Source organism: Penicillium digitatum, chromosome 3, assembly GCF_016767815.1.
Source record: "Penicillium digitatum chromosome 3, complete sequence".
NCBI classification, from domain to species: Eukaryota; Fungi; Ascomycota; class Eurotiomycetes; order Eurotiales; family Aspergillaceae; genus Penicillium; species Penicillium digitatum.
The window spans coordinates 610,693-634,353 of NC_089386.1; the positions used below are offsets into that span (position 1 = coordinate 610,693).

Genomic DNA, 23,661 nt, shown 5'->3' on the forward strand with positions numbered 1-23,661 from the left:
TTAGTGGGTCACGTCACATGTTCACTCCCAAGTATAAAAGTTTAGAACTTGCAGGAGTTCAAGATTTACAATTACGAAGAGACACAGCAGTTTAGACTATATTCGGATAGTCTGCATCTATTTCTCATGTCAAGTAACCCACATGAACTAGCTTGTGCATAGACAATTAAGAAATTTGGGTAATTCTCACATTTGCTCCAACTATCCATCCATCTCGCCGCAAAAAAAAGGAAAGAACACAGAAACAACCATCGCCAGATCAAAGGGGAATATGAAACAAGTCAAGATATTGACAAAGTAAGAAAAGGGACAAAAAAAAAGAAAGGGGTGAAAGTATGAAATACCCATCAGTCAGCTCTCACTGGAAACTCAGGTTGGCCAGGATATTTTTTGTCTGTTGGCTGATGGGCCCGATCTCCTGCATGTCCTGCATGTCCTCTAGGACTGCGTTGTATTTTTTACCGAGACCATCAACGACGCGTGTACGGTTCCATTCTCCGCGCATGTGCCACACGTAGTCCATCAGATTGGTGTTGATTTGCTCCAACTGCTCCACTGAGAATCCGCTGGTTGACAAGGTTAGCTGCGTGTGCAGACGCTCAACAACCTCAAGATCGAGGACGAATGGCTCATGGCTTTTCTCGCTCAGGATCGACTGCAAGTTAGCCGAAGAATTGGTTGCTGGCATGTTGGGTGCATCGAACAGTGGAGGTTGTGGCTTCGACTGCGACTGGCTTCCGTTCAAACCACTGTTTTCCTGGGTGTCTGTGTTGCTAAGCAAAGAGTCCCGGAGATTGGTAGAAGGCTGGCTGCTGTCGTTTTGCTGCGTGTCGGGCAGGTGGTCTTCCTGCGACACGCGATCGGGGTATTGAGTAAGGTCGGGGTATTCGATTCTTGAGACATGAGGGCTTTGAGTGTGGTAGTTTTGATTCGACAGATGCTCAGAGGACTTCTTATCAGAAGTCGTCTGAGTAGTGGATGCTTCATTGGTGTAATCAGCTGGCTGAGATCCCGGAGCCATTGGAGTCATGGGGCCCCGCTGAGAGAAGCTGGAAAGACCAGATTCTCGACGAATCTGCTGAGAAGGTGCAGTGTGAGAATAAGGAGGCCTCGGCTGAGCAGATGGCCCGAATGAGCTTCCCTGTGTGTCCTTGCTACCTGATAGATCATCCGAATTGGACATGAAAATATCGCCGTCTCCATCTCCATGGGTACCATTGCTCGCGCCGACAGCATGGGAACCAAAGCCATTGAGACCCGAACCACTGCCGTGATGATCTCCATTGGCGAAACTCTTGAACTGGGACATGGGGGTCACGGGGCGCAAAGCTGCTTTTCTATGATCCCCATTGTCGGGGAACATTTCGCCGAGTTGAATTGGCCCAGTCAATAGGTCCGACTCAGTGTTGCTGTGCGACACGTTATCATGCTCAGCAATGGGAGGAGCTGCGTTCTCCGCCTGGGTACGTTTCTCACGCGCCGCGGCCTCCTTTTCACGAGCCATCTCACGCAGATAGACCTGTTCACATTCTGCCATGAGAGCTGGTTCGGCTACAAGAACACCGGCGATATCAACTTCAACATTAGTCAAAAGTTCACTTGACCGCAATATGCGTTCCGGGTCACCGGTCTGACGAGCATCTTTGACCATTCGCTTGATATCTGCCACAAAGTCGATGGCACGTTTGTAGTATCCATTTGCAAGACGTTTTTCGATTGTCACGATCTCCAAGTTGTAGTAGAACTTCCCAGTGGCAGTTTCACGGAGACCTAACACACCATGTTTGTCGTACGCTTTCTCATAAGGCCGGAAGGTGTTTTGCTGATCCGGGGGAAGATCACTGGTAACAATATTGGGATTTTCTTCCTCCCACAAGTATCGAATTTGAGATTCATCGATCACGCCCGACCTGAAACGCTTGTATCTCTTGACCTGATCCATGATAGGTTGGATTCGGGTTTTCAAAAGATTCAATGAAATGTAATCTTTCTTCCTCTGAGCCTTGATCTCCTCCTTAGTGAGTTCTACCTCGGGCTTGGGAGGCGGAGGTGGCGCGATTTTCAACTGTTCCAGCTGGCGAAGTTTGCGATTTTCAGGGTTCGGGAATCCTTTCGGGGGAGTTTTCACGAACCCAATGATTTTGCTGAAGAATTCACGACGCGCATCTTGATTTGGAGCAGTAAGATCATACAGGTTCTTCTTGGAAAACCCGAACATGTTCTTCAGTAGACTATCATCCACTTCCTCCTCTTGTGATTCAAGAACACCAAGCAAAAGAACTGGATCAGAAGGTGGTATCGACCGCAAAAGACTCATTAAGGTAGAAATCACAGTGGGTCCGACAGTCTGGAACCACAGTTGAATGTTGGGAATGTAAATCACACTCGGCTTGTGTCGCTTGACCTCCGTAAATAGCTGGATTACGGCTGCCTCTGGGGAGCGGGTTGAGTCACTCAGCAAAGTGGGGAGATCGAAGGCCTGCACATGCAGGCCCTCAAACACATGCAGTAGCGCGGCCGCGAGGTATTGCTGGCCCATGCCGTGGGGGCCCCGAAGGAGCAGTCGGGGTCGGAAGACACGCGAACGATCAAATTCTTGCAAAAGGAGCTCTCGGGTGAAGCCTGCACCATCATCGGGCTCCTCATATTGAGCCTCCTCAAGAGCAGTAAGTTTCTTTCGCTGTGGAAGAATCTCGGACAGCAAAGATTTGATTTCGGATAATGGATGACGAAGCAGGGGTTCAATGTTCGGAGGTAGGGCAGTCGCGCCAGATGCGGTAGACCGCTCAGAAGACGGCACCATCTTCTTGATTGCCATCATGAAATCTTTGGGGGCGACATCGATTGTCTTCGGATCAATCACGAGCTTTTGATCTGATTTGTAGATTTGGGGGTATCTTCTTTGCACAGCATTAATTGCGGCCTCGGTACAAAGCGCTCGCAAGTCAGCACCACCGTAACCCTTGGTCAAATCGGCCAGTTCATCTTTAATTTTGCTTGGAAGAGGGGGATCCCATTCCTTGGTGTGGATGTCAAGAATAGCTCGACGTGCCTCGATATTGGGCAGCGAGAAATAAAATTCACGGTCAAAACGACCGGGGCGGCGAAGAGCAGGATCAACAGAGTCAGGTCGATTGGTAGCACCGATAACTACCACCTGACCACGACCATCCATGCCGTCCATCAATGCAAGGAGGGTCGATACAATTGAGGCATGGATTTGTTCTTGTTTGCTGGATCTCACGGGAGCCAAACCTGGTATATAACATTAGCGATCGTCAACTATTCGTCCAGAGTGGCAAGTCTTACCGTCAATCTCATCGAAAAAGATGATGCTAGGCTGGTTCTTGCGGGCTTCTTCGAAAAGAAGCCGAAGTTGTCGCTCGGCCTCACCGACCCATTTGCTCAATGCATCCGCACCCTTTCTCATGTAGAATGTGACCTTGCGTCCTTCTGAACTGACGCTGTTGGCCAAAGCACGAGCCATGAGCGTCTTTCCAGTACCGGGAGGACCGTGGAATAAAACGCCGCGAGGAGGAGTGATCTTAAAACGCTGGAAGATTTCCGGGTAGAGTAGCGGCAAAGAAACCATTTCCTTCAACTGGTCAATATGTCCTTGCAAACCACCAACATGGTCAAAATTAACATTCATGTCAACCCCCAGGGGATCCGCATCAGCCAAAGCCTGTTTGTTATTGAACTTGCCAAGGTTTGCAGGTGTTCCAGCCGAGTTCTGACCAGGGTCAGCTGACTGGTTGTGAGTAGCTGCAACACCAAGACCAGGAGCACGATTTGGCTGTTGGGCACCTTCGTCATCACTGCTATCGCTGTCTGCTCCTCCGACTGCAGTAGGGCCACCAGGAACACCGAGAATTGCTGAATTTCCACCACCACCGAATGGGCCCAACGTGGAGAACAAAGTACGCTGCCAGCCTCCACCTGCACGACCACGCCGGGACGGAGAACCTGTAACTTCGTTGTCGGTATCTTCGTTAGGCTGAAGTATTTCGGGTCGGATGATGCGATAATCAACGTCCTTTCGATTGCGACGCGGTTTCTCGTACGCAACCGTTTGTTTCGCACGGCGACGGGCACGTCCAGTGAGGTCTTCCAATTCTTCGGCGAGTTCTTCTGCCTCCTCTGAGGGTGCACGAGTTCGAGAAGGCCGTTGGCGTAGACCAGGGCGCCGACTGGCAGAGCTATCCTCGGCTTCTTCGTGAGCTTGAATTTCTTTGCGAGGAGAAGCTTGCGAATCAGGCTCCGAGTCATCCTCCTCATCATTTGATGGCTCCTCCTCTGGCTCGAAATCACTTTCTTCGTTTTTGCTTTTCCGCTGCGAGCTTCGAGGCGGCTGCTTACGGCTGGATCGGCGTAGCTGCGATTCTTCATTTGTCTCTGCATCCTGCGTGGCACTCTCCTCCTGAGGTTGCTCGTGGGAGAGCCTGCCTCGTCGCCGAGTTGTTGGGAGTTCATCGGTCTGTTCGGAGTGGTCATTCTTCGCATCGCCATTTTCTGATTCGGGGACCACGTCTTCATCTGGCATGTCTTCGTCAATTGCGTCGTGGTCTCCATCATTCACTGGCAATGTATCACCTTCAGCGCCGCCTTGAGGACCATCACTTTCCAGTACCTCCATTTGCGAACCCAGAATAGTCGTTTCGTTGATAACATCCTCGACATCATCTTGTCCTTCGGCGTCTTCATCCTCTTCATCGATAACCGTGCGCTTGGCCATGCGGTCGACTCGGGCAATGCGGCGAGATGGTGATGGAATTTCGGCTTCTGGAGTACGTGTACCTCGTTCAACGGTTTGTACATGACGACCAGAGTTGGTAAGGGCGTAGATATCCTCTGAAGCGTCACGGTTACGGCGGGTTACACGTTTAGAAAAAGCCAAATAGTTGGGCGGAAGTTTCAACTTGATGACGGTGCTCTTGCGTGGAGGATCTCGAGTCTCATTGTCACCATCATCGTTGAGCAGCTCTTCCTCCGAATCTGGTTCCTCATAGTGTGGACGACGGCTCTGGGTGGTTCGTCGACGTGCCGTTCCTCTGACATTGCGTTCAACTTCTTCCCCCTCCGATTCTTCTTCCGTCTCATCGAAGTCGGATTCCTCGGACAGCTCTTCCTCGTCCGATGTGAGACCATCGTCGTCTGAGCCGCGCCGTCTCTTCTTGGGGGCCCGTCGCGACTTTTTCTTGGGGCTGGGCCTCGACTTCCGGCCGGTCGAACGTGAGTAGTGAGCGTGATCGCTATAGTCCTCGTCGTCAGAGTCAGACTTGTTGGCAACCTCGTCCAAAGTACGCTTTGCGCTACGAGCCATGGCGCAGTTTTGCGAGTGATTCAGCGATCACTTTGAACACACAAAGTCAGCATGAAACGCTCCAATTTGAGAATTACAATGAGGATACAGCCAAGTAGGCTAAATTCCCAGATAACAAGGGAGATACAAAGAGGTTAAAAAGGCAGATTGCCAACGTTGCGCGATGCGGGCAGGACAACACTTACGAATGATTCAGTAGTCGCCAGCAACAGCCGGACCACTCGATCGAAAGAAAAAAATTGTTCCGTCACAGCAATAACCTTGGCACTTTTTTCCCGACAATTGCTGTTCAATGTGTTAGCGGAGACGGGTCGGTGGTGGAGCGCAATTGGGACAGAGGTGGAAGGGTCTCACGGACTCGGGAACGCGTGGGAAAACAAATGTGTTGTAAAGCTATCAGCCACCAAGACAAGCGCAGTACACAGGAAGGGTTGTTGAAAGTAAAAGAACGAAGCAAACGATGGGAACTCGAGGAACAAAGACTTCAGGGAAGAAGGGCGGAAAGGACTCGCGCTCATTGGGGCGGACAGCCTGAATGCATCAGCCATTTAGTGTGGCGCACCAATTAGTCAACAAAGCGCACGTGCCACCCTCAATGGGGGGAATTGCTTCAATAGCCATTGTCACCCTTCAGCCCATGAATCAAGTTCCCAATGAATCGAGCTATTGTAGTGCTCCATTCTCCCCTTCAAATAGCTAAATGGATTCTTTCGGCCATTTTGATGCCCTGATACGGCACTTGCAGGGTTGCTGGGGGTGTGAGGGAATGTCATGATACAATGATGACAGGAAGGTGTCAGAAGGCAATTTGGGACATGAAGAAGACGAGAATAGGGCCTTTTGTTTTTTCCTTTGAGTTATCTTTTTTCTGCGACGCCTTTGACCGGACCTGATATCATGTGCCGATGACTCAGCAGTGGCTCGTGCTGCCCTGAAGACATCTGGACAATACTCATCTAATCCAATTCAAGCCAAGAAGGAATATTTTGTCCTCTTTCTAATACAGTTTGTCTTGTTCTGGATCTCATAACTTGATAAATTGACATTATAGTTAATTTTACTTTACTCCTGTTGCACTAGAGTACCTATGAAGCCCATGAAGACTCTCTAATGTATACCTTGGCAAGGCCTCTTGCGTCACCATCATGGCATGAAATAACAATGGTGGGATTCTTCTTTTTCTGAGCAGGTCTTTTTCAAGTAGGAGCGGAGTCCTTTGATTACATGTATATGTGTGTCTATCATATGTGTACCGCTAAATCTTCAACTTTAAGTAAAAAAGTGTCACAGGCATCATTTCACAGGTAGTCATCTACTTCCTACAATTTTTCCTCCATTTAGACCGCTTTGGCACCGACTCAACATGCTCGGTATTCTTTTCGACCTTCTCGTCCCTTAACATGTAAGCGCGCGACAATGTGAGAAGATAAACTCTATCCGAGCACTGGAGAGTCGCTTTCAGCGTGTTTCTAATCCTATTCTTTTATGTTGTAGTGAGCTCACATTCTCGAAAGCTCAAGCAGCATGCGCACCCAGTGGTGTCAGGCTCACATTTCTCATAGTACCCACAGCCACGACCGCAGCAATCACCTCATCCAGCACAATCCTTGATCAGTTCCTTTTGCCTATGCCATGTCGGATCCTTCTGAATGATCTATATGTCAGTTTTATAGGGCCACTGGGAATGCTGCATTGTCAATTTTGGAGCTGCCACTACTGGTGCCAGTATTTCTTCCGGAGCACCTCTTGCTCTGCGTTCAGTTTTTGAAGCCCTGCTTCGTCTTCGTCGGTGTTTCGCACTTTTTGAAGTGCCCGGCCCTTTTTTCTCAGTGATCCCTCATGCTGAGCGAGTTCTCCGACATGGTAGTCAATTTTGACAAGCTTTACGAAAAGATCGAGCTGACAACGAGCTCTGTTACTGCCTTTGCTGTATATGAATTTGGATTGCCCTGCCCACAGGATATGTCCGTGGTTTTTGGTAGCTTCAATCTACAAAGAATCTGATTGACAAGCCATACTGGAGGTAATGGTTTTGGAGATGAAGTGAATGTACAGCAGGTTACCTACCTACCAACCCCTTTGGTCGCTATGCATTATGGAAATATCACATCATTCAGTGGTCAAGCGCCGACACCCAAAAAGATCAGCTCACATAAACACTGGAAGAAACCGAACCTAGATCAAAGAGATGGCTTGCAACCACTTGACGATCGATATAAGCACCCTTTTAATGTTGGAAGAGTCACTCGAGGCCTGGGGTGTAACCGAAGAGCGGATTCTTTCAACCCCATTTCTAACAGAAGTGTGCTGTTCAAAAATAAGCACTCACCATTTATCTCGACTTGTTCCGGGTACAGCCTGTATAATTATATGAGAAAGGCAGCTATGAGAATGGCAGCGAGAGACGATGTGCTAAATTGAAACCTGAGGAATAAACGCCAAGACCGCTATGCCCGAAATGGAACACGAACTTCAAACATCACCCTCGCTCACCTCCTCGGATATCAGAAAGAAGGCAACCTTCTTAACATCACTGAATGTTTTCACAATCGGCTCGTCGGTTGACACCGGCTGTGATGTCTTTTCAATCCGCTCGAGCTCCTATGAGCCGACGCACCTTCACCTCCACACAAGCTATATTCAACCTATCACAGAAGCCAAGTGCATACAAGGAAGGGGTGTGTACTGTTTTCCTTTAATCTGCAGAACTAAAATTCAAAGTTCTTATTATTCATCTAGATGAATCAATATCGAACCTTTACTGGCCCCTTCGCCAAGGTTTTCTTAGGGGGCGTGTTCGTCTATCAAGTCTTTTACTGGACCTGGTTGAAGCTGGAGATGGATGAGACGAAGGTGGCAAAGAATGGTGAGACCAACGAAAATCAAAGCATTACCCTATTATGGATGTTGCTTACCCTTTTCGCAGAGCAAGTGGCCCTGCTAGAGAAAGAGGCCCGGGAGATTACTAGCACCCAGAAATGAATCCGATCTTGAGAGACATCTTAAGGAAACCTGTACCATACTATGTTTCATTGATGCCCAGCGCCACATTATGTCATTTCAATTCTAGACTTGGATAGTTATGCATTGTCTTGATGATCATAATGAACCAAACTTTTGCAGATTATTCTTATAATATTACGGAGCCAGAATTCCGGGACTCTAACCCCCTGACACATCATACCGCAGCATACTTGCGTTTCAGATCGCTAGTCATCGCAGCCTTTCGGCCGTGACTAAACGTCTGTACGGGAACGTCCTTGGTCTGATCCATAGCATCTCCTTCAAACGACGAAGACGGAAACCGCCAGTCCTGACCCCTTTCCCCTTTCTTGAAATGCTCAATATCAATATGATTGAACCTCTCGTCCAGGGCCTCGGGGCCAAGATTTTTTAATAGGACTCTGTGATTACAGAACCCACACCAGAAATGCGACTGGCCAGCCAGGTCCAGCCGGTTATTACCAGCCAAAGCTGCGACGTGATATTCATGAATCCCATGCTGGTGCAGGTGGTGGGTATATGTGTCGGCTCGATAGAAAAGCCGCTCGCACAAGGCGCCTGTTTGCATATCGTGTTCTGTGCAGAACCAACTTGGCACACCGAGATGCTGGGAGCTCTCGTGGCGCTTCCAGTCGGCTTTGCTGCCAAAGGATTTGGCACAGTGGGGGAATGTACAGCCGTAGGGTCGTTCATGACGCTTCTGGTGTTTTCTGATGGTGTCTTTGGTTAGTACCCTGATAGGAATGTGGAAAAGGTTTAGGGTGGCTTACTTCATTTCACAACGGAGCCGGGTCTGCTTTGGGCACGCATCACATTGGAACCAGCCCCGCTTTTTGCTACCAGGATCTTGTGCGGTAACTTCGTTGTCATTGGATAACCGTTCCAAGGCCACCGAAAGCACCTTCTGCAGCATTTGCCGCTGGGGCTGGGAGAGCTGAGCAGCGTCATTTTCGAGGTCGATTCCCTCGTCAATAGTTTGACTTGATCCCCGCCCGCGGTGGTTCATCATCTTCGTCATGGCATTGATTAAGTTATTAGCTGCGTCTGCTACCGATCCATCGGGCCTTGTGATGCCGCGGTCACAGGACATATCTTGATTCGTTGCTGGCAACCCCAGGGAGCTAAAAGCGGGGAATTGAGAAGACGTCGAGTCTGCAAGCGGCGGCGTACTATGCTGAGGAGGTCTCGGCGTGGCAGCGCCAAATCTAAAGATATTAGGCCTCTCGTAGGACATGGAACCGTGTTCCTGCTCAAGATCGGTGGTCGACTGGGCGGACGCCTCGTCTTCTTCCACCTCCAATATCGACTCATCTCTTGAGCTACGCTCGTCGAAGCGCTGTTCTGGTTGACGGAGGATGAAAATTTCATACCAATCCATGGACCTATACAGAGATCAGTGCTCGGAACATTAACTGTCTCATCTCTAAACTCACTTTTTCAAGAGCGCCTCTCCATCCTCTTCATGATGCATCCGGTTCAGGTGTTGCTTGAAGTTATCGAGGCGCGGCCACCTCTTGTTCGGGCGCGGGCAGTTTGCCCCGAAACACAAGTACATCATCTTGGGCCCACGCTCGGGCTCTTTATTGTGAACGCATTTCTTATGACGGGCAAGATCGTTAATGGTGCCAAACCCGTCCTTCCGTGGGCAATTCGGCACGTCACATTTGAAGAGCTTTTTGTGGCGAGCCTCGTGTTTCCTAGTGAAATTAGTTTCCTACTATCACAATTCAAATGGCGATACAACCGACATACCTTTTATCCGAAGGACATTTCCCAACCCAGTTGCATGATGGATGCTCGCATCGCATTGAGACATCCTCAAACTGGCATGGCGAGCCCATAAACTCCAATGTGTAGGATAGCTCAGACACAGAGCCGTACTGGGGAGGATCAAACGAAGGCCCCGACTGAGTAGACGTATTCTCTGCCATGTCGGTCTGCGGGCTTGAGGAATCCACACCGGACGAAGAAGCCACAACTGATTGCGTTGCACAGCTGGTCCCACCGTATCCTGAATCAGCAGAGTGATAGCTATCCATATACTGACTCCCATTCTCGGAGGGCTCGCTATAGTGATGTTGCGAAAATCGGCAGTCCTGGTCCGGCGTCTGGGCAGGCATGTTCATATGCGAGATGGGAGAAGTGTCCGGCACACCGGTGGCTAGCAGCGGATTCCAGGCATCTTGGTTGCCCGTCACATAGGAATGAGTGTATTGGGAGTTATATAGGCCTCGGGGATCTGAAGCCCATTGGCTTAGGAGTGAGTGGTTAAGTGTTGGAACAAACGATCCGAGTTGCAGGTCTTGTAGCGGGTTTGCCGCATCGAAGGGAAGATTTGAGGACTTAGGGTCGGATAGACCATGTTCTTCGTGTCCAACCATGATTCCTTGGAGGATGTCTGTGGAGTAGTTCCAGTCCAGCTGTGTTTCCTGGGGTGGAGTTAGTATATTCTATCGATTCATTTGGAGGAGGGCCGCAGTGGTGCATCGAGTAAGCAGAGCACGAACCTCCATGGCTAAATGAGATGGTCTTTAATATTAAAAAACACAACGTGATAAATTTCGCAAAGTTGAGAGAGGATGGGCATCCAGTCAAATGGGAGGGGCAAAGTATTTAAAGGCTCACGATGCATGCAAATGTCAAACCCTACACGCGGAAGACACAATCTCCACACCCTCGCCCCGAGCCGGTTGACTTCACCACGCGATAAGTCATTCAAGGGTTGGAATGTGTTAAGGAAACATGCTGAATATGCTGACAAAGTATTTACACAAAAAGGAAGAAATTTTCTTGAAAAAAAAAACCCTCAAATATGAGAGGCAAAAGCTAAGACAAAAAAGTTCACCCTCGCGTGTTGCCAGCGTGGAATGCAACATGTCATCCCTTGATTGTACAGCCCCTTCACCCGGGTAAATATTAACCTGTACAGTGCGGTAAATAGGTGCTGCCATCTTCTATAACATGAGGCTGATATGTTAACATCTAATGAACTAACACTACGGAGCACCTTAATCCAGGTCTGATTCATGATCGGCGACACCTTCCCTCATCACCCGGGGCACCCGGGGTTGATTCAGCCCATTTCTAACACCATGTCAGATAATTGTGTAGATTATACGTATCACACACCTACCCCCACCCACATTGAAAATGTCGGTAGTCCCCCTGCACGAGGCATGTAAGACAAATCCAGCCCCTCATGGAGATCGTGAGATGAGTCTCTAAAGGGGAGGGAGCGCAAGGAAGTAAGGACCGGATTGGGCTATGACAGGACATACGATCGACATAGCTGATTGAAGATACTCGCCGGCCATGTTCGTGCCGCAAGAGACCAATGAGATAAATGCGCACGTTTATACGCGGTACATGCTATGCAGTTTCGGATTTAGGGGTCAAGGCATTGTCAAACTTTGAAACGAAAGTATTTGAATTTAAGATCTTGACCTGAGAGATGCTTCGTGTCTCTCGGTCACGTTTGTCTCGTTTGTCTCTTTTGTCTCATATGTCTCATACATCTCTTTGGTCCAGTTTGTCTCGTATCTCTCGGATCTTTGATCTCCACAAGTACTTTACCCTGCCACGACAGCCCGGCCGAGAAGGGACGCTAATGCATGCACGCCACATGTAAAATATAGGGTATTATTTCAAATGAGTACAGAAGAAATTGTACGCCACATACTACTTAAAAGTTGATTAGTAATACTTGATCAGTACTGGTATTACCAGCAAAAAAAAGCAAGTACATGCATATATACATTAGCCCCTTCTCGGCCGGGCTGTCGTGGCAGGGCATGTTCCTAGGAACCATGGAACCATGTCTTAAGTGGGACCAGCCTAGTACAGAAGAGGAAAAGCCAGAACATAAATCTGCTCTCTCATATGCCATGCACATCGCCGTTGAGCAAATTACGCTATTCGGTCTGAAACGGAATTCCTAAGCACCTGAGATATGTACAGAGACATTGAGAACACATAATAAATCATCATAGTCATCATTCCAGAAATGCACAAGATTGGAACCTGTTTACATAACTCTCCTGATACTAGAAAAATACAAGTACAGGAATTTCCTCTGGTGATCACGCGCCATCTTTTACGATGCAGCAGATGCGGAAGATTTGATCGCAGAACGGAGAAGGGGAATATACAGAAGTGAAAAAGAGGGGGCAAAAAAGGGAAAAGACCATCTCAAGGGAGAATCGGATCTATCATCACATTTGGGAGGGACATCTAGAAGAGTAGGTCGCAGAAGTGTAGGGGATGTTATACTCCATGGGTTGGCAAGCCGGGTAATTCTCATCCGGGTATAGAGAGGGATGGGGGAGAAATTGAGAGAGAGAAAACGAGGGCTGCATGAGATCTGCCTCCGAAGATTTCGATCTCGGAACGGCGTTATAAGGCGGTGGGTACGTCACTGAGTTCTGATGCAGGGGGTCGGCCTGGGCCTGGGAGGAATGGTGCGTAGTTTGGCCAAAATGATCTGTCGTGTGCGTGTATGCTGAGAACTGATCCGAGGCAAGGGAATCCGTCATCGACTCAGGCTCCATGGAAAGTTCGCCGCCAGAGATGGTGGAGTAATTTGTCAGCGGAACGTTGTTGATTGAGAACGCAGGGTTGGTTGGCGTGCTATTGTTTCCGATCGCATATTGCCGCTGCAGATGGGTGGGGGCCGTTTCGGGTCCGTCGTGTCTAGGGTGATATAGCGCGACAGAGGGATGGGTTGCGGCCGATGATCCGCGATTCGTCTCCACTTGGTTGGGGTTGACGACATGGTTTGGAGTGCTGCTCGGATTCGCTAATCGCAAAACGGGCAGAGCTAGTTGCTCCAGGTGTTTGCTAAGGTGGATTGACAACTTTCTCCACTCACTACAGACGTTTCCGCAGAAGCGGCATGGCTCTTGCTGGGGGGTTTGTGCGGTGTCATGCCGACATTCTTCGACCATCTGCCATAAGCGATCAAGCTCTTGCTCCCTTCGGCTATTCGGCACAGCCTCAGCATCCATAGTACTAGAGGCTAGGCCCGTCTTTTTGATCTTGGGCTCTGGCATTTTGTGTTCCCGCACCAAATGCTGAACGAAATTGTCCTTGCGGTAGCATTTGTGGTCGCACTCGGGGAATGTACACGTCCACCACTCCAGGTGCCGGTGTTTCTCGTTCTCATGCCGAACCCAGTCTGCTTTACGCTTGAATGACTTAGGCTCGGTGCATTGGGGGAATGTGCAAGTAAATGGCTGCACATCTTCCTGAACATGTTTAGACCAGTCGGATGGTCTATGAAACGTTTTCACTTCGAAGCAAATGGGGCACTCAAACCGGGCGGGAAGACGAGTGACTGGCGGAAGGGGCACTCCGGGAGGGAAGTGTGCCGCGGCCCCCGTGCCGTCACCTGGAGAATGCTGTTGCCCATGTCCATGGCTGAAACCTCTCACTTGAAACTGGATATATCCTGCCTCGGGAGAGTTGGAGGCCTTGGGGTCCTGCAACAGAGCGGGTTGCCCTCCCTGAACAGTGCAATATCTGCCAGACTTGCACGTGTGGTTGGCAGCTGCAATAGAGTGCTTCTGCTGCAAATCAATCAAGATCTTGTATCGACGGTGTTGCTCACGTGCTAGGCGGTGAATCAAAGCCGGTTCAAGCCTTGGGTTCAACTGCATGATCTGCGATTTGAACCCTTCGATTGTTGACACTGGGAGGCTCTGAGCAGCAGGGAAATCCATAACCACGCCATCGTTGTTATCATTGTTGCTGGTGTCAATATCATTCTCAACTCCAGCGCCTCCGGTTTCAGGGCCCAGAGGTGTACTTGTGGGTGCTTGGTCAGCATCCGAACTGACTCGAGGCGATGTGATGTTTGGAACCGGTGGTCCACTGTAAGCGGTCATAGGATTCATTAGCCCGGAGTTACTTGACTGAGGGAGCTCGCTTCTGCTTCGACCTCGGCCCTTGAATTGGATGTTCAAAGAACTCCTCTCCTGATTCGGTGAGGGTGCAGACGACACTGCTCGGACAGGCTGACTACCCCCAACAGCGGCCATTTGACTGGTCATTGAAAGAATTGCATTGCTCAGGCTTGGCGACCGCGAATGACGACGATGCAAGAAGCCATTTCGTGGTGAGAAGCTTGGCTTGGCCGGTGAGTCCTCTGCATCACGCCGCGAAAGCCCAGGGTAGCTTTTAGATTGGCCAATGGAAAGGTCCGACGCTTGTCGCTTCAGAATCGAGGATGCCTGCAGAAATTGACGTTTGAACAGACTGGTACGTTTCTTGGGTTGTTCGGCACAGGAAAGGTTTTCGAGAGCTGCACCAACATTGATGATGCTATTGTTGTCAATTGTTGCAGCGAGCGATGCCGTTTCGAGATCCCGCACACGTCTGTTAAAGGCTATCATAGCTTCGGTAGAGCTGTCCGGCTGCATCGCTTGCGATCTAGGTGTCGAATCGCGAGGGGGGTCATGCCAGGGGTAAAGATGGATACTTTCCTCGGCTTTAGTCGGTGACACAGGTAAATAGACCTCAGGGGCGCTGCGATCATATCTGCCAAGTTCATATACATAAGCTGAGGGCTCGTCGGAATGTGTGCCAATGCTTGCTTCATCCTCGCTGAGGTTATCGCTGCTTTCGTGAACCAGTGCCCCGGGTCCAGGGAATGATGCGTCTCGGGTGCGAGATTTCAGGTTGAAATAATCTTCTTGTTTCAAGGGGGGATCCCCGGTACTCTTTGCTCGAGATCTCCTGGGAACTTGGTGTGGGCGTGGATGCGGTGGACTAGGCGAGTCCCCACCGGCGTCACTGTTGGCTGCACTCACAGAAACAGACCAGTGAGAAATGTTCTCATTTTTCTCGTTCCTTTCCCGCTGAATATGGATGTCGTTAGGACTTGGCACGAATTCGTCTCCGCAGGACCTTGAATCAATGCCGGCTAGATGGATTGATGAGCTTGGAATCCATCCGCCGTCCTTGGATCGCTTCATGGGAACAGACGAAACCGAGTGACGATCGCCATCTTCTTCGACTTGTAGCTCGCTTGAATTAGCAGATAGGTGTGCGAAGGACTGACTGAAAATTCCTTGGGGTGACGTGCTACGTTCCTCGGGCGAATCGCCTCGAGTGAAGGTTGTAATCTCGACGAGGGGGCTTCTTCCCCTGGTTGCACTCGACGTCAGCTCGGTGGTCAACACCTCGTTGGTCAAGACACTGAGTCCCAATGGCTTGGCACTTGCGTCAAAAACAACGAGGCCAGACTGATACGAGGTGGGAATTGGTTGCTGTGTGCTAGCATTGCTATGAGGTTCTAGACCTGCCAGCGTGGATGATGAATTCGAGTTCGGGCGGTTGTCAGAGCTCTTCCACTGAAAAACATTAGGTGCCATGGACGAACCCCATGCCGGATCGATAGGCACGCTGTCCTCCCCAATGCTGTACGATGGCAGTTTTTCATTTTGCCAGGTCGAAGCATTTGCCAGTTCGATGTCTTTTGGTTCCACGAAGACACTTGCATCAGAAAAGGGGGAGGTACAAGTGCTTCGGTCCGTATAATCATTTGTTCTCGGGTCCAAATAGCCCTCAATTGTGGAATCGATCCGAACATCCTCGTGTGGGGATGAGCCAGGTCCCGCAATGTGTCCAGGACTCCCCCACAATGGCGTTCGTGTTAATCTAATGGCGCTGGTCTGAAAGATGATCTCCTCTGGATCGGATGCGGCTGATAGGTAAGGATCCGGAGCATATCGATCTTGGGTCGCATTTGCTGGTGATTGCCCCTGGGCGCTGAATGGGGAGGCGCGCGACATGCTCATACGGCGGCCAATTAGCTTGAAATTGACCGCGAGAACGGGAGGTATCAATTTAAGATGATTAAAAGAACATCAAGTGGGGATGTTCGGTATAATGAATGCCAGCAGTCCCGTGATTATATTGGAGTTGGTTGCCCCGTTGTGTTGTCCTAGTGTCCTAGTTTGGTCGACGCACCCAAAGTACACAAGGTCCAGATTGCGACTGGACAGACAAGGTCCCAGATAGTTGAATCTGATAATCAAGAATCAATGAGTAAATGAAGGAGGAAGGCTAAAGGTGGGGGAAAAAAAAGAAGAAGCGATGGGGGCCGAAGATCAGTCGGAGATGAGGGGGACAGCTGAACAAGCGCCGGGCGCATCCCTCCACGTCCAATTTTATGCAGTACTTAGAAGAATAACACCCATAAGTGTCAGGGTGCGGGCTGGCAGGACGGTATGATAGGAGATGACTGGCAGGGACAGGTCGTAACAGATCAGATTCACATTGACAGGCAGGTACAGGCAGGGGCAGGCTAATATACAAGACGTAGCTCGAAGAGCTACAACAGGATCTAGAACTGAAGTTCAAGATAAACAGGTCGGAGATCACGTGTCGTGATCTTCCTTTTACTAAGCATTACGGTTCACACCGTGACAATAAGACTAAGATATTGATTCTTAGACTGTGGCATAGGTAAGGTCAGCCTTGTTCAAAGAAACAGAATACCAACAATGCTCCGCTTTTTAATCACGGAGCCTCACTGGGGAACGGCTTGCAAAAAAAGGGGTGGCTGTGCTAGTTGGATTCTCTCGGTACATCATGATCGAATTATGGAGTGTGACTTGATATTATAGAGTGTTATTCTATATGAAAGACTGAAGTACATATCTGCACTAGGGTTATTGTTGTAGAGTAGGGGGGTCGTCAGGTTGTCAGGTGGTATTTTACTAGTCGCTCCTAGTAGTATTAGGGTTGCTTCTAGTAGAAGGTAGATAGTACTAGTGGGAAGTAGTAATGAGAGAGATGATTTTCAGTCTACAAATGAAGCCGTAGATGAAACTGGAGATCTCTGGATGCGTTGTAGAAGAGAGAAGCTATCTACAGGTTTAGCTAGACTAAGTACTAGGAGCAAACAAAGAAGTCATGTGACTTCTAACAAGTAAAAATAAATTACACCCAAAACGGCTGTCAGGTTGTCAGGTGAGCCCTACTAGTAGACTTCCGCAAAGCCCAACTTTGGGCCCAAGGTCCGGGCTCGAAACCCGACCCGCAACGAGCTGGGGGTCGAACTTTTCAAGCTCGACCCGGACCCCGGCTCGCAGGGGAGGGGGCTCGAAATTGCATAAAACATGGTCTTGGCGTTCATAAAATGGCTGAATCACCCAAATCAATGACCGTCTTTTACCCATGTTTTGGTTTATACATGGAATTCTACTCGATTATCATAACAAGGGGAAGGATTTGGAAATTCTAGTGAATAGATACATGTCTTTGATACATTAGCATTATAACTAAGCTTTATGACTGTACATATCAGTTTGTTTGGAATGTTCTACGCTTATGAGGTACTACCTATAGAGATATATATTCTGTACTAGGAACTCTGTGTATCTTTATGGTCGAGTATCAATATCAGACCAATTTCAATTACAAGTGGCTTAACTTGTTCGAATTTTGTATTAAAAGAAAGTCTACACATTTATCATTTCTAAGAGCCTTTTATATTACTAGTCCTGATAGTTTTGGATGAGCTACCTATATTTAAAATTTTCTCATGGCTAATCAGTTAAAATATTTTGAGGAAAATCAAGTTTCAACGAGCTGGGAATGGGCCGGGAATGGGCCGGGAATGGGCTATTCATGGGCTTTTTACGGGCTATTAATGGGGTTTTCAAGCTTTCGTCGAGCTTTCTGGGTTTTTTTTCGAGCTTCAGGGGCTTTTTTCGAGCCGGCCCCACTTATTATATACAATTCAACTAATCATATACTACTATCATCGGCCCCTATTTTGATATATCGATTATCGATATAACTAGTTAAGTAACACTTCTAGGTGGTAGAGCTTCTTGTAATGTATCGACCCTCCTTTATGCATTCTCAAAAGCCCTTTCTGTTATAGGTTTTATTAACTCTACAAATGTCCCAAAGTCAGCAGTCTGAGTTTGCATCATCACAATTCGGTGGTGACTACGATAACTTATCCTACCTTATACCCTCCAATTACCCAGCCACGCCATCGACAAGCCAACAGACTTTTGATGCATCTGTACCGGCTTTTCTTCGACCGGACGACCCTCCCTTACTCCCCCATTTTGAACGATTTGAACGTGTCGGACCCGATCGGAAAAGGTTATACTTCTTGTATGACAGAATGAATCACCAAGAGTGGGTAGAGTGGTGGTTACAACCCGATTATGGATCAAAGTGCAAGGTCGCATGGCACTCAAATCATCTTTCACATGTCTGGGACCACTTTACCCAGGTAGCCCATAGCAACGATGGCAGCCCAAAGGTCATGCGTAAGCACTGCTCTGCGATCCTTGAGCATCCTTATGCTGCCAAAAAAGATGCGAACAGGAAGGATGCGCGTCATGGTACAACTACTATGACTAGGCATCTCAGGACGTCTGCCTGTAAAAGGGCTGTAAGTGGAGGTCAGCAACGAGGGGGACCCGATAAGTTTATTCAGTCAAAAGTATGGATATCCCTTTAGTACAATTCGTACCACTCATATAATTGAAATAGGATAATACTATCCGAGAGCCATTCTCCGAGGCAGCTTGGGAGGATAATCTATTACAGTTTATCACGATCAATCGACTTCCCTTTCACCTTATCGAACATCCAACGTTTCGACGGATAATATCACAAGCACACTCGGCCCCAAGCCTCCCATCTATCCCCTCTGCTGATACCGTTCGACGTCGAATATCTGCTCGTGTTGAAGAACGCCAACATTCTACACTCAAACTGCTTCCAGCAGATGCCAAAATCTCAATTGCATTGGATTGCTGGACTTTACCATTCGGACAGGCATTTATGGCAATCACTGGCTATTTTATTGACATTGATTGGTCCTACCGGGAGGTGCTTCTTGGGTTTAAACCCCTTGAAGGTACTCACACTGGTGCTAATCTAAGTTGTGTTCTCTTATAGATACTTGCTGATCATAACATCCAGGATCGTGTGTTTGGGATAACTACGGATAATGCATCGAACAATAAGACCCTTGTTGACTCGCTACTACAGGCCTTGTCGAGCGATATTCATGTGATCCGAATACCCTGTCTTGCACATGTTATCCAATTGAGTCTGAACCAACTTCTTGATCGCTTGAAAGCAGTCCCTCAGAATGATACAACTGAGACCAAATGGTCTGATCGCCAATCAATACTCGCGAAAGCAAATGCCCAAAGCGAAAACCACAGTATATCTCATACCTTGAACAAGGTACGGTATCTTGCTGTTTATATCCAGGCTAGTCCCCAACGTCGCGAAGCATTCGTTAGTCTTCAGCCCTCAGAGCAGGCACTTATGCCACTTCAGGATGTGAAGACTAGGTGGAACTCAACGTTTCTTATGCTTCGCCGGGCAAAGAGACTCCGTGATTTCCTTGGTACATTCTGTACAGACTACAACTGCGAGGAGATGGCACTTAACAACGATGAATGGCGCCAGATCGATTACCTTCTTTGTCTCACAAAGCCATTCTATGAAGATACTCTTGCGCTTTCAAAGACTCGAGATGTGACTGCACATCTAGTATTCCAGATCTACAATATGTTGTTTGAGCACCTTGAGAAGTCTATCAAGCAGCTTCAACGAAAGCATGTCCCATGGAAACAACAGATGCTTTCATCCCTTGAGGCTGGTCGATTGAAGCTTGATGAGTACTATTCGCAGACAGATCATTATCGTGATCATATTTTACGCAATTAGTACTATGCTGGCGCCAGATTACAGGTTCCAATTCTTTCTCACCGATGACTGGACAAAGGAATGGCGTGATAAATATCGAGCCTCAGTCCAAGATACTCTCTTACCTTACCAAGAGCGTCAAGCTACTAGTCAAGGCCTAACAGTCTCTTCTCCCGGATCAAGGCCAAGCACAGCTCTTCATAATCTACTTCGCCCAAAGAAACCCAAAGCGAAGCCGGTTGGCGACAAGATAACCCAGTATCTTGATGGTGGTAAGTTATACTCTTCTTCAAGTCTTATTTCGATAAATAACGGTTGCTGATTTTATATAGATGTCGTTGATTCCGAGCCGCTACCCTTTTGGCGAGAGAACCATAGCCGTTTTCCTGCGATTGCTTCGCTTGCGCGGGATATTCTTACAATTCCAGCAACTGGTGCAGGTGTGGAACGATTGTTTAACACTGCTCGCGATATTTGCCATTATCGCCGCGGTCGTATGAAGGCTGAGACTATTGAAGAGTTGATGCTATTCCTTTGTACATCAAGATTTGACCTTGAATTACATGAGGCAAAGGAGCTTGAACGATTCTTCTCTCTGAATGAGATCGAAGCACTGAGAGAGGAAAAGGACGATAAGCTTGATGATGTTGAATTTGAACAGATCAGTGATACAGAAGAACAGCCTGAGATTTTAGGGGTTTGATTGATGTTGATGATGATAATACTGGTGATAATGATGCTGGCGATCCTCCATTGCCAAGTTATAGTACTCAGCCACGTATGCCAGGGAGGAAAAGGATGCATGTAGAGGATGATATGTATCAGTCTCATTAGTTTACACGGAAATTAATCACAACACTTTAATATATGCTTGATCAAATCAATAATTTATTGAATTTGAAGTGAACGATGTAATCGAAATACTCAAAATTACTGGGAATTCCTGCATTATTTGTGCAGTCACGAGAAATTGGCATGTTTGCATTGTTTAGTCGAAGGGGGGGGGGGGGGGGGGGGGGGGGGCTCGGGGGGCCCCCCCCCCTCCGAGCTGTGGGCCCAAACCAAAAGCCCGAAGCCCGCTGCGAGCTTCGGGGATAGGCCCGAAACCCGACCCTTTTGAGGGTCGAGTCGGGTCGGGTTTCGGGCTTTTGGAGCTTTTCGAGCTTTGTGGAAGTCTAGTCAGATCACTCTATCTTTGTCAAAAGAGAGTATAAGGTTCCACCTCTCTATATTATGGTATACGTTAATGACTTTCTAGTCCTATCTCCGTCAGAGACTATGATTCAGCAGTTTAAAGATACTATTTATAAGCACTTTGACACTTCTAATAAGGGCAATCTTTAAAGATATCTGTCACGGTGTGAACCGTAATGCTTAGTTAGAGGAAGATCACGTGCCGTGATCTCCGACCTGTTTATCTTAAATTCAGTTCTAGATCCTGTTGTAGCTCTTGGAGCTACGTCTTGTATATTAGCCTGCCCCTGCCTGTACCTGTCAATGGGAATCTGATCTGTTACGACCTGTTCCTACCAGTCATCTCCTATCATACCGTCCTGCCAGCCTGCACCCTGACAATATCTTTCAATCAATATCCACTATACTAATGGCATAATATATTTGTTATAAGCGGCTTTATTGAAAAAATTCTCGCCCGTTTCGCTCTTAAGAATTGTAAACCTATCGCTAAACCAATGGATACGAAGTAGGCCTTACTTCCCTTTCAAGGCACTGCCACATAAGTAGACTTCCGCACGACCCAGTTTGGGTCGAAGGTCTCGACCCAGAACCCAACCCAGTCTGGGTCTGGGTCGAAACCTCATAACCCAGACCCAACCCAGACCCAGTGACTGGGGCCCCAGAAAACCCAGTATAGCCCCAGTTCGACCCAGTTTCTGCATAAATTATGGCATAAATATTTAAATAACATACTGTCATTTTCCCCTGTTATGGTTTCTACATCGAAATGCTACACTCTCTACCAACAAGGCAAAGGAAATTTTAAGAAATAACCTCGTTCTCCAAAGTAATATATCTGGTTCAAGATTAATTACTTCTTCAAATGCTTTATTTCATATGGAAAGGTGGTATGTGTTGGCTGCTGGTTTTCTCAGGCGTAGGATTGCATTCCATTTAAAATACAAAGTATACCCCAAGTTGCATATATATATATTCAACACACATCAACATAATATATATTTTCATCTACAGAGTAAAATAATTTTTGAATTCATTTATTTCTCTTCTTCTGTTTAATTCTAGAGCTTATATAACTATGGATAGATATCTAGTAAACTTTTATATTCAAAACTACTTACTACCCCTTAATCTACTTGGTATATGCGACTTGAAGGGAGGGTAGGAAGAAATATTTTGAGAAGGATTAATGGAACTGGGGTGGGAATTGGGGTTTGACTGGGGTTTTACTGGGTTTACTGGGTTCTTACTGGGTTAAATGGGTTCTTACTGGGTTCTTACTGGGTTAAATGGGTTATGACTGGGTCTTGACTGGGTCTTGACTGGGTTATCTCAGGGGTATTTCTTTAGACCCATATAATTTTAGTATAATAGACCAATCAACAAGAGTAGGATGATTTACTATATTTGATATATCAATATTCCTAGACACTTCTACAACTTTAGTGCATTTCTACCTTTGTACGTTAAAGAATTTCTCCCCTTACATCCATTTGTATATATTATATGTCATTCTCATGTTATGTCTCAAAGCCAACTTTCCGACTTTGCATCGTCGCTCTATGGTGGTGATCTTGACGATCTCTCATATATTTCAACTGGACAAGTCACACCATCCGCAAGTCAACACACAATCGACTCAAACTTCCGAAGACCAGATGATCCCCTCCCAATCCCCCCTTTATTGAAACGCGTTGGACCCGACCGTAGGAAAGGGTTTATTCTATACGATACAATGTCACATAACGATTTTGTGGACTGGTGGTTAGAGACTGACTACGGGAGGAAAAGCAAGCTTAAATGGGATTCGAACCGCCATACAGAGATCTGGAATAGCTACCATCAGGTAGCTCAGGGTATTGATGGCGCACCAAAGGTTATGTGCAAGCGCTGTGGGAAGATCCTAGAGCATCCTTATACACTAAGCCCGAACAGCACAGGCAAAGCGCAGTATCATGGCACATCAACCATCCAGAAACATCGGAAAACGGCTGGTTGTTTACGGTCGGAAAAGGGGAAGAAAGCGGAGATTACAAACTTCCTACAACGAGAGGTATATTTTCTATCATAAAATCAAGTAACTATACTAATTTATTATTATTCTAGGGAGAAGTTTCAGCAAGCATACCCTTCTTACAAGAAGATTGGGAGGAGGATCTCCTCCAATTTCTTACTCTCAACCGGCTCCCATTCCATCTGATCGAGCATCCATCATTCAAACGCATCATCAATAAAGCTCGTTCCGCCCCATCCCCTCCAGTGATCCCATCTGCCGATACCATCCGTCGCCGATTGGGCAGTCTAGTCAAAGACCGGCAGCAGCGTATCCTTCGTACGCTGCCTTCTGGCTCAAAGATATCCATTGCGCTTGACTGCTGGACATCTCCATTCTCGCAGGCATTTATGGCTATTACTGGCTATTTCATTGACAGTGATTGGGTATATCGTGA

At 47.7% G+C, this 23,661-nt stretch overlaps 4 protein-coding genes across 4 annotated transcripts; 1 reads left to right on the forward strand and 3 right to left on the reverse strand.

Annotated features, from left to right (window-relative positions):
- Nucleotides 1-358: 358 nt before the first annotated feature.
- Nucleotides 359-5,323, reverse strand: Pdw03_7784 (AAA family ATPase, putative; the record flags this gene model as incomplete). Its single annotated transcript, XM_014677446.1, has 2 exons — nucleotides 359-3,255; nucleotides 3,310-5,323. The coding sequence occupies 2 exons, from the start codon at nucleotides 5,321-5,323 to the stop codon at nucleotides 359-361; spliced, it is 4,911 nt and encodes a 1,636-aa protein (XP_014532932.1).
- A 2,603-nt stretch (nucleotides 5,324-7,926) lies between these two features.
- Pdw03_7785 (pantetheine-phosphate adenylyltransferase family protein) lies at nucleotides 7,927-8,305 on the forward strand (the record flags this gene model as incomplete). Its single annotated transcript, XM_014677447.2, has 3 exons — nucleotides 7,927-8,001; nucleotides 8,063-8,189; nucleotides 8,250-8,305. 3 exons carry the CDS (start codon nucleotides 7,927-7,929, stop codon nucleotides 8,303-8,305), a joined length of 258 nt encoding a protein of 85 aa, XP_014532933.2.
- Nucleotides 8,306-8,501: 196 nt separating this feature from the next.
- Nucleotides 8,502-10,839, reverse strand: Pdw03_7786 (Zinc finger, C2H2; the record flags this gene model as incomplete). Its single annotated transcript, XM_014677448.1, has 5 exons — nucleotides 8,502-9,036; nucleotides 9,097-9,708; nucleotides 9,760-10,023; nucleotides 10,079-10,755; nucleotides 10,834-10,839. 5 exons carry the CDS (start codon nucleotides 10,837-10,839, stop codon nucleotides 8,502-8,504), a joined length of 2,094 nt encoding a protein of 697 aa, XP_014532934.1.
- A 1,698-nt stretch (nucleotides 10,840-12,537) lies between these two features.
- Pdw03_7787 (Zinc finger, C2H2) lies at nucleotides 12,538-16,116 on the reverse strand (the record flags this gene model as incomplete). Its single annotated transcript, XM_014677449.2, has 1 exon — nucleotides 12,538-16,116. The coding sequence occupies one exon, from the start codon at nucleotides 16,114-16,116 to the stop codon at nucleotides 12,538-12,540; it is 3,579 nt and encodes a 1,192-aa protein (XP_014532935.2).
- Between the last annotated feature and the right edge of the window lie 7,545 nt (nucleotides 16,117-23,661).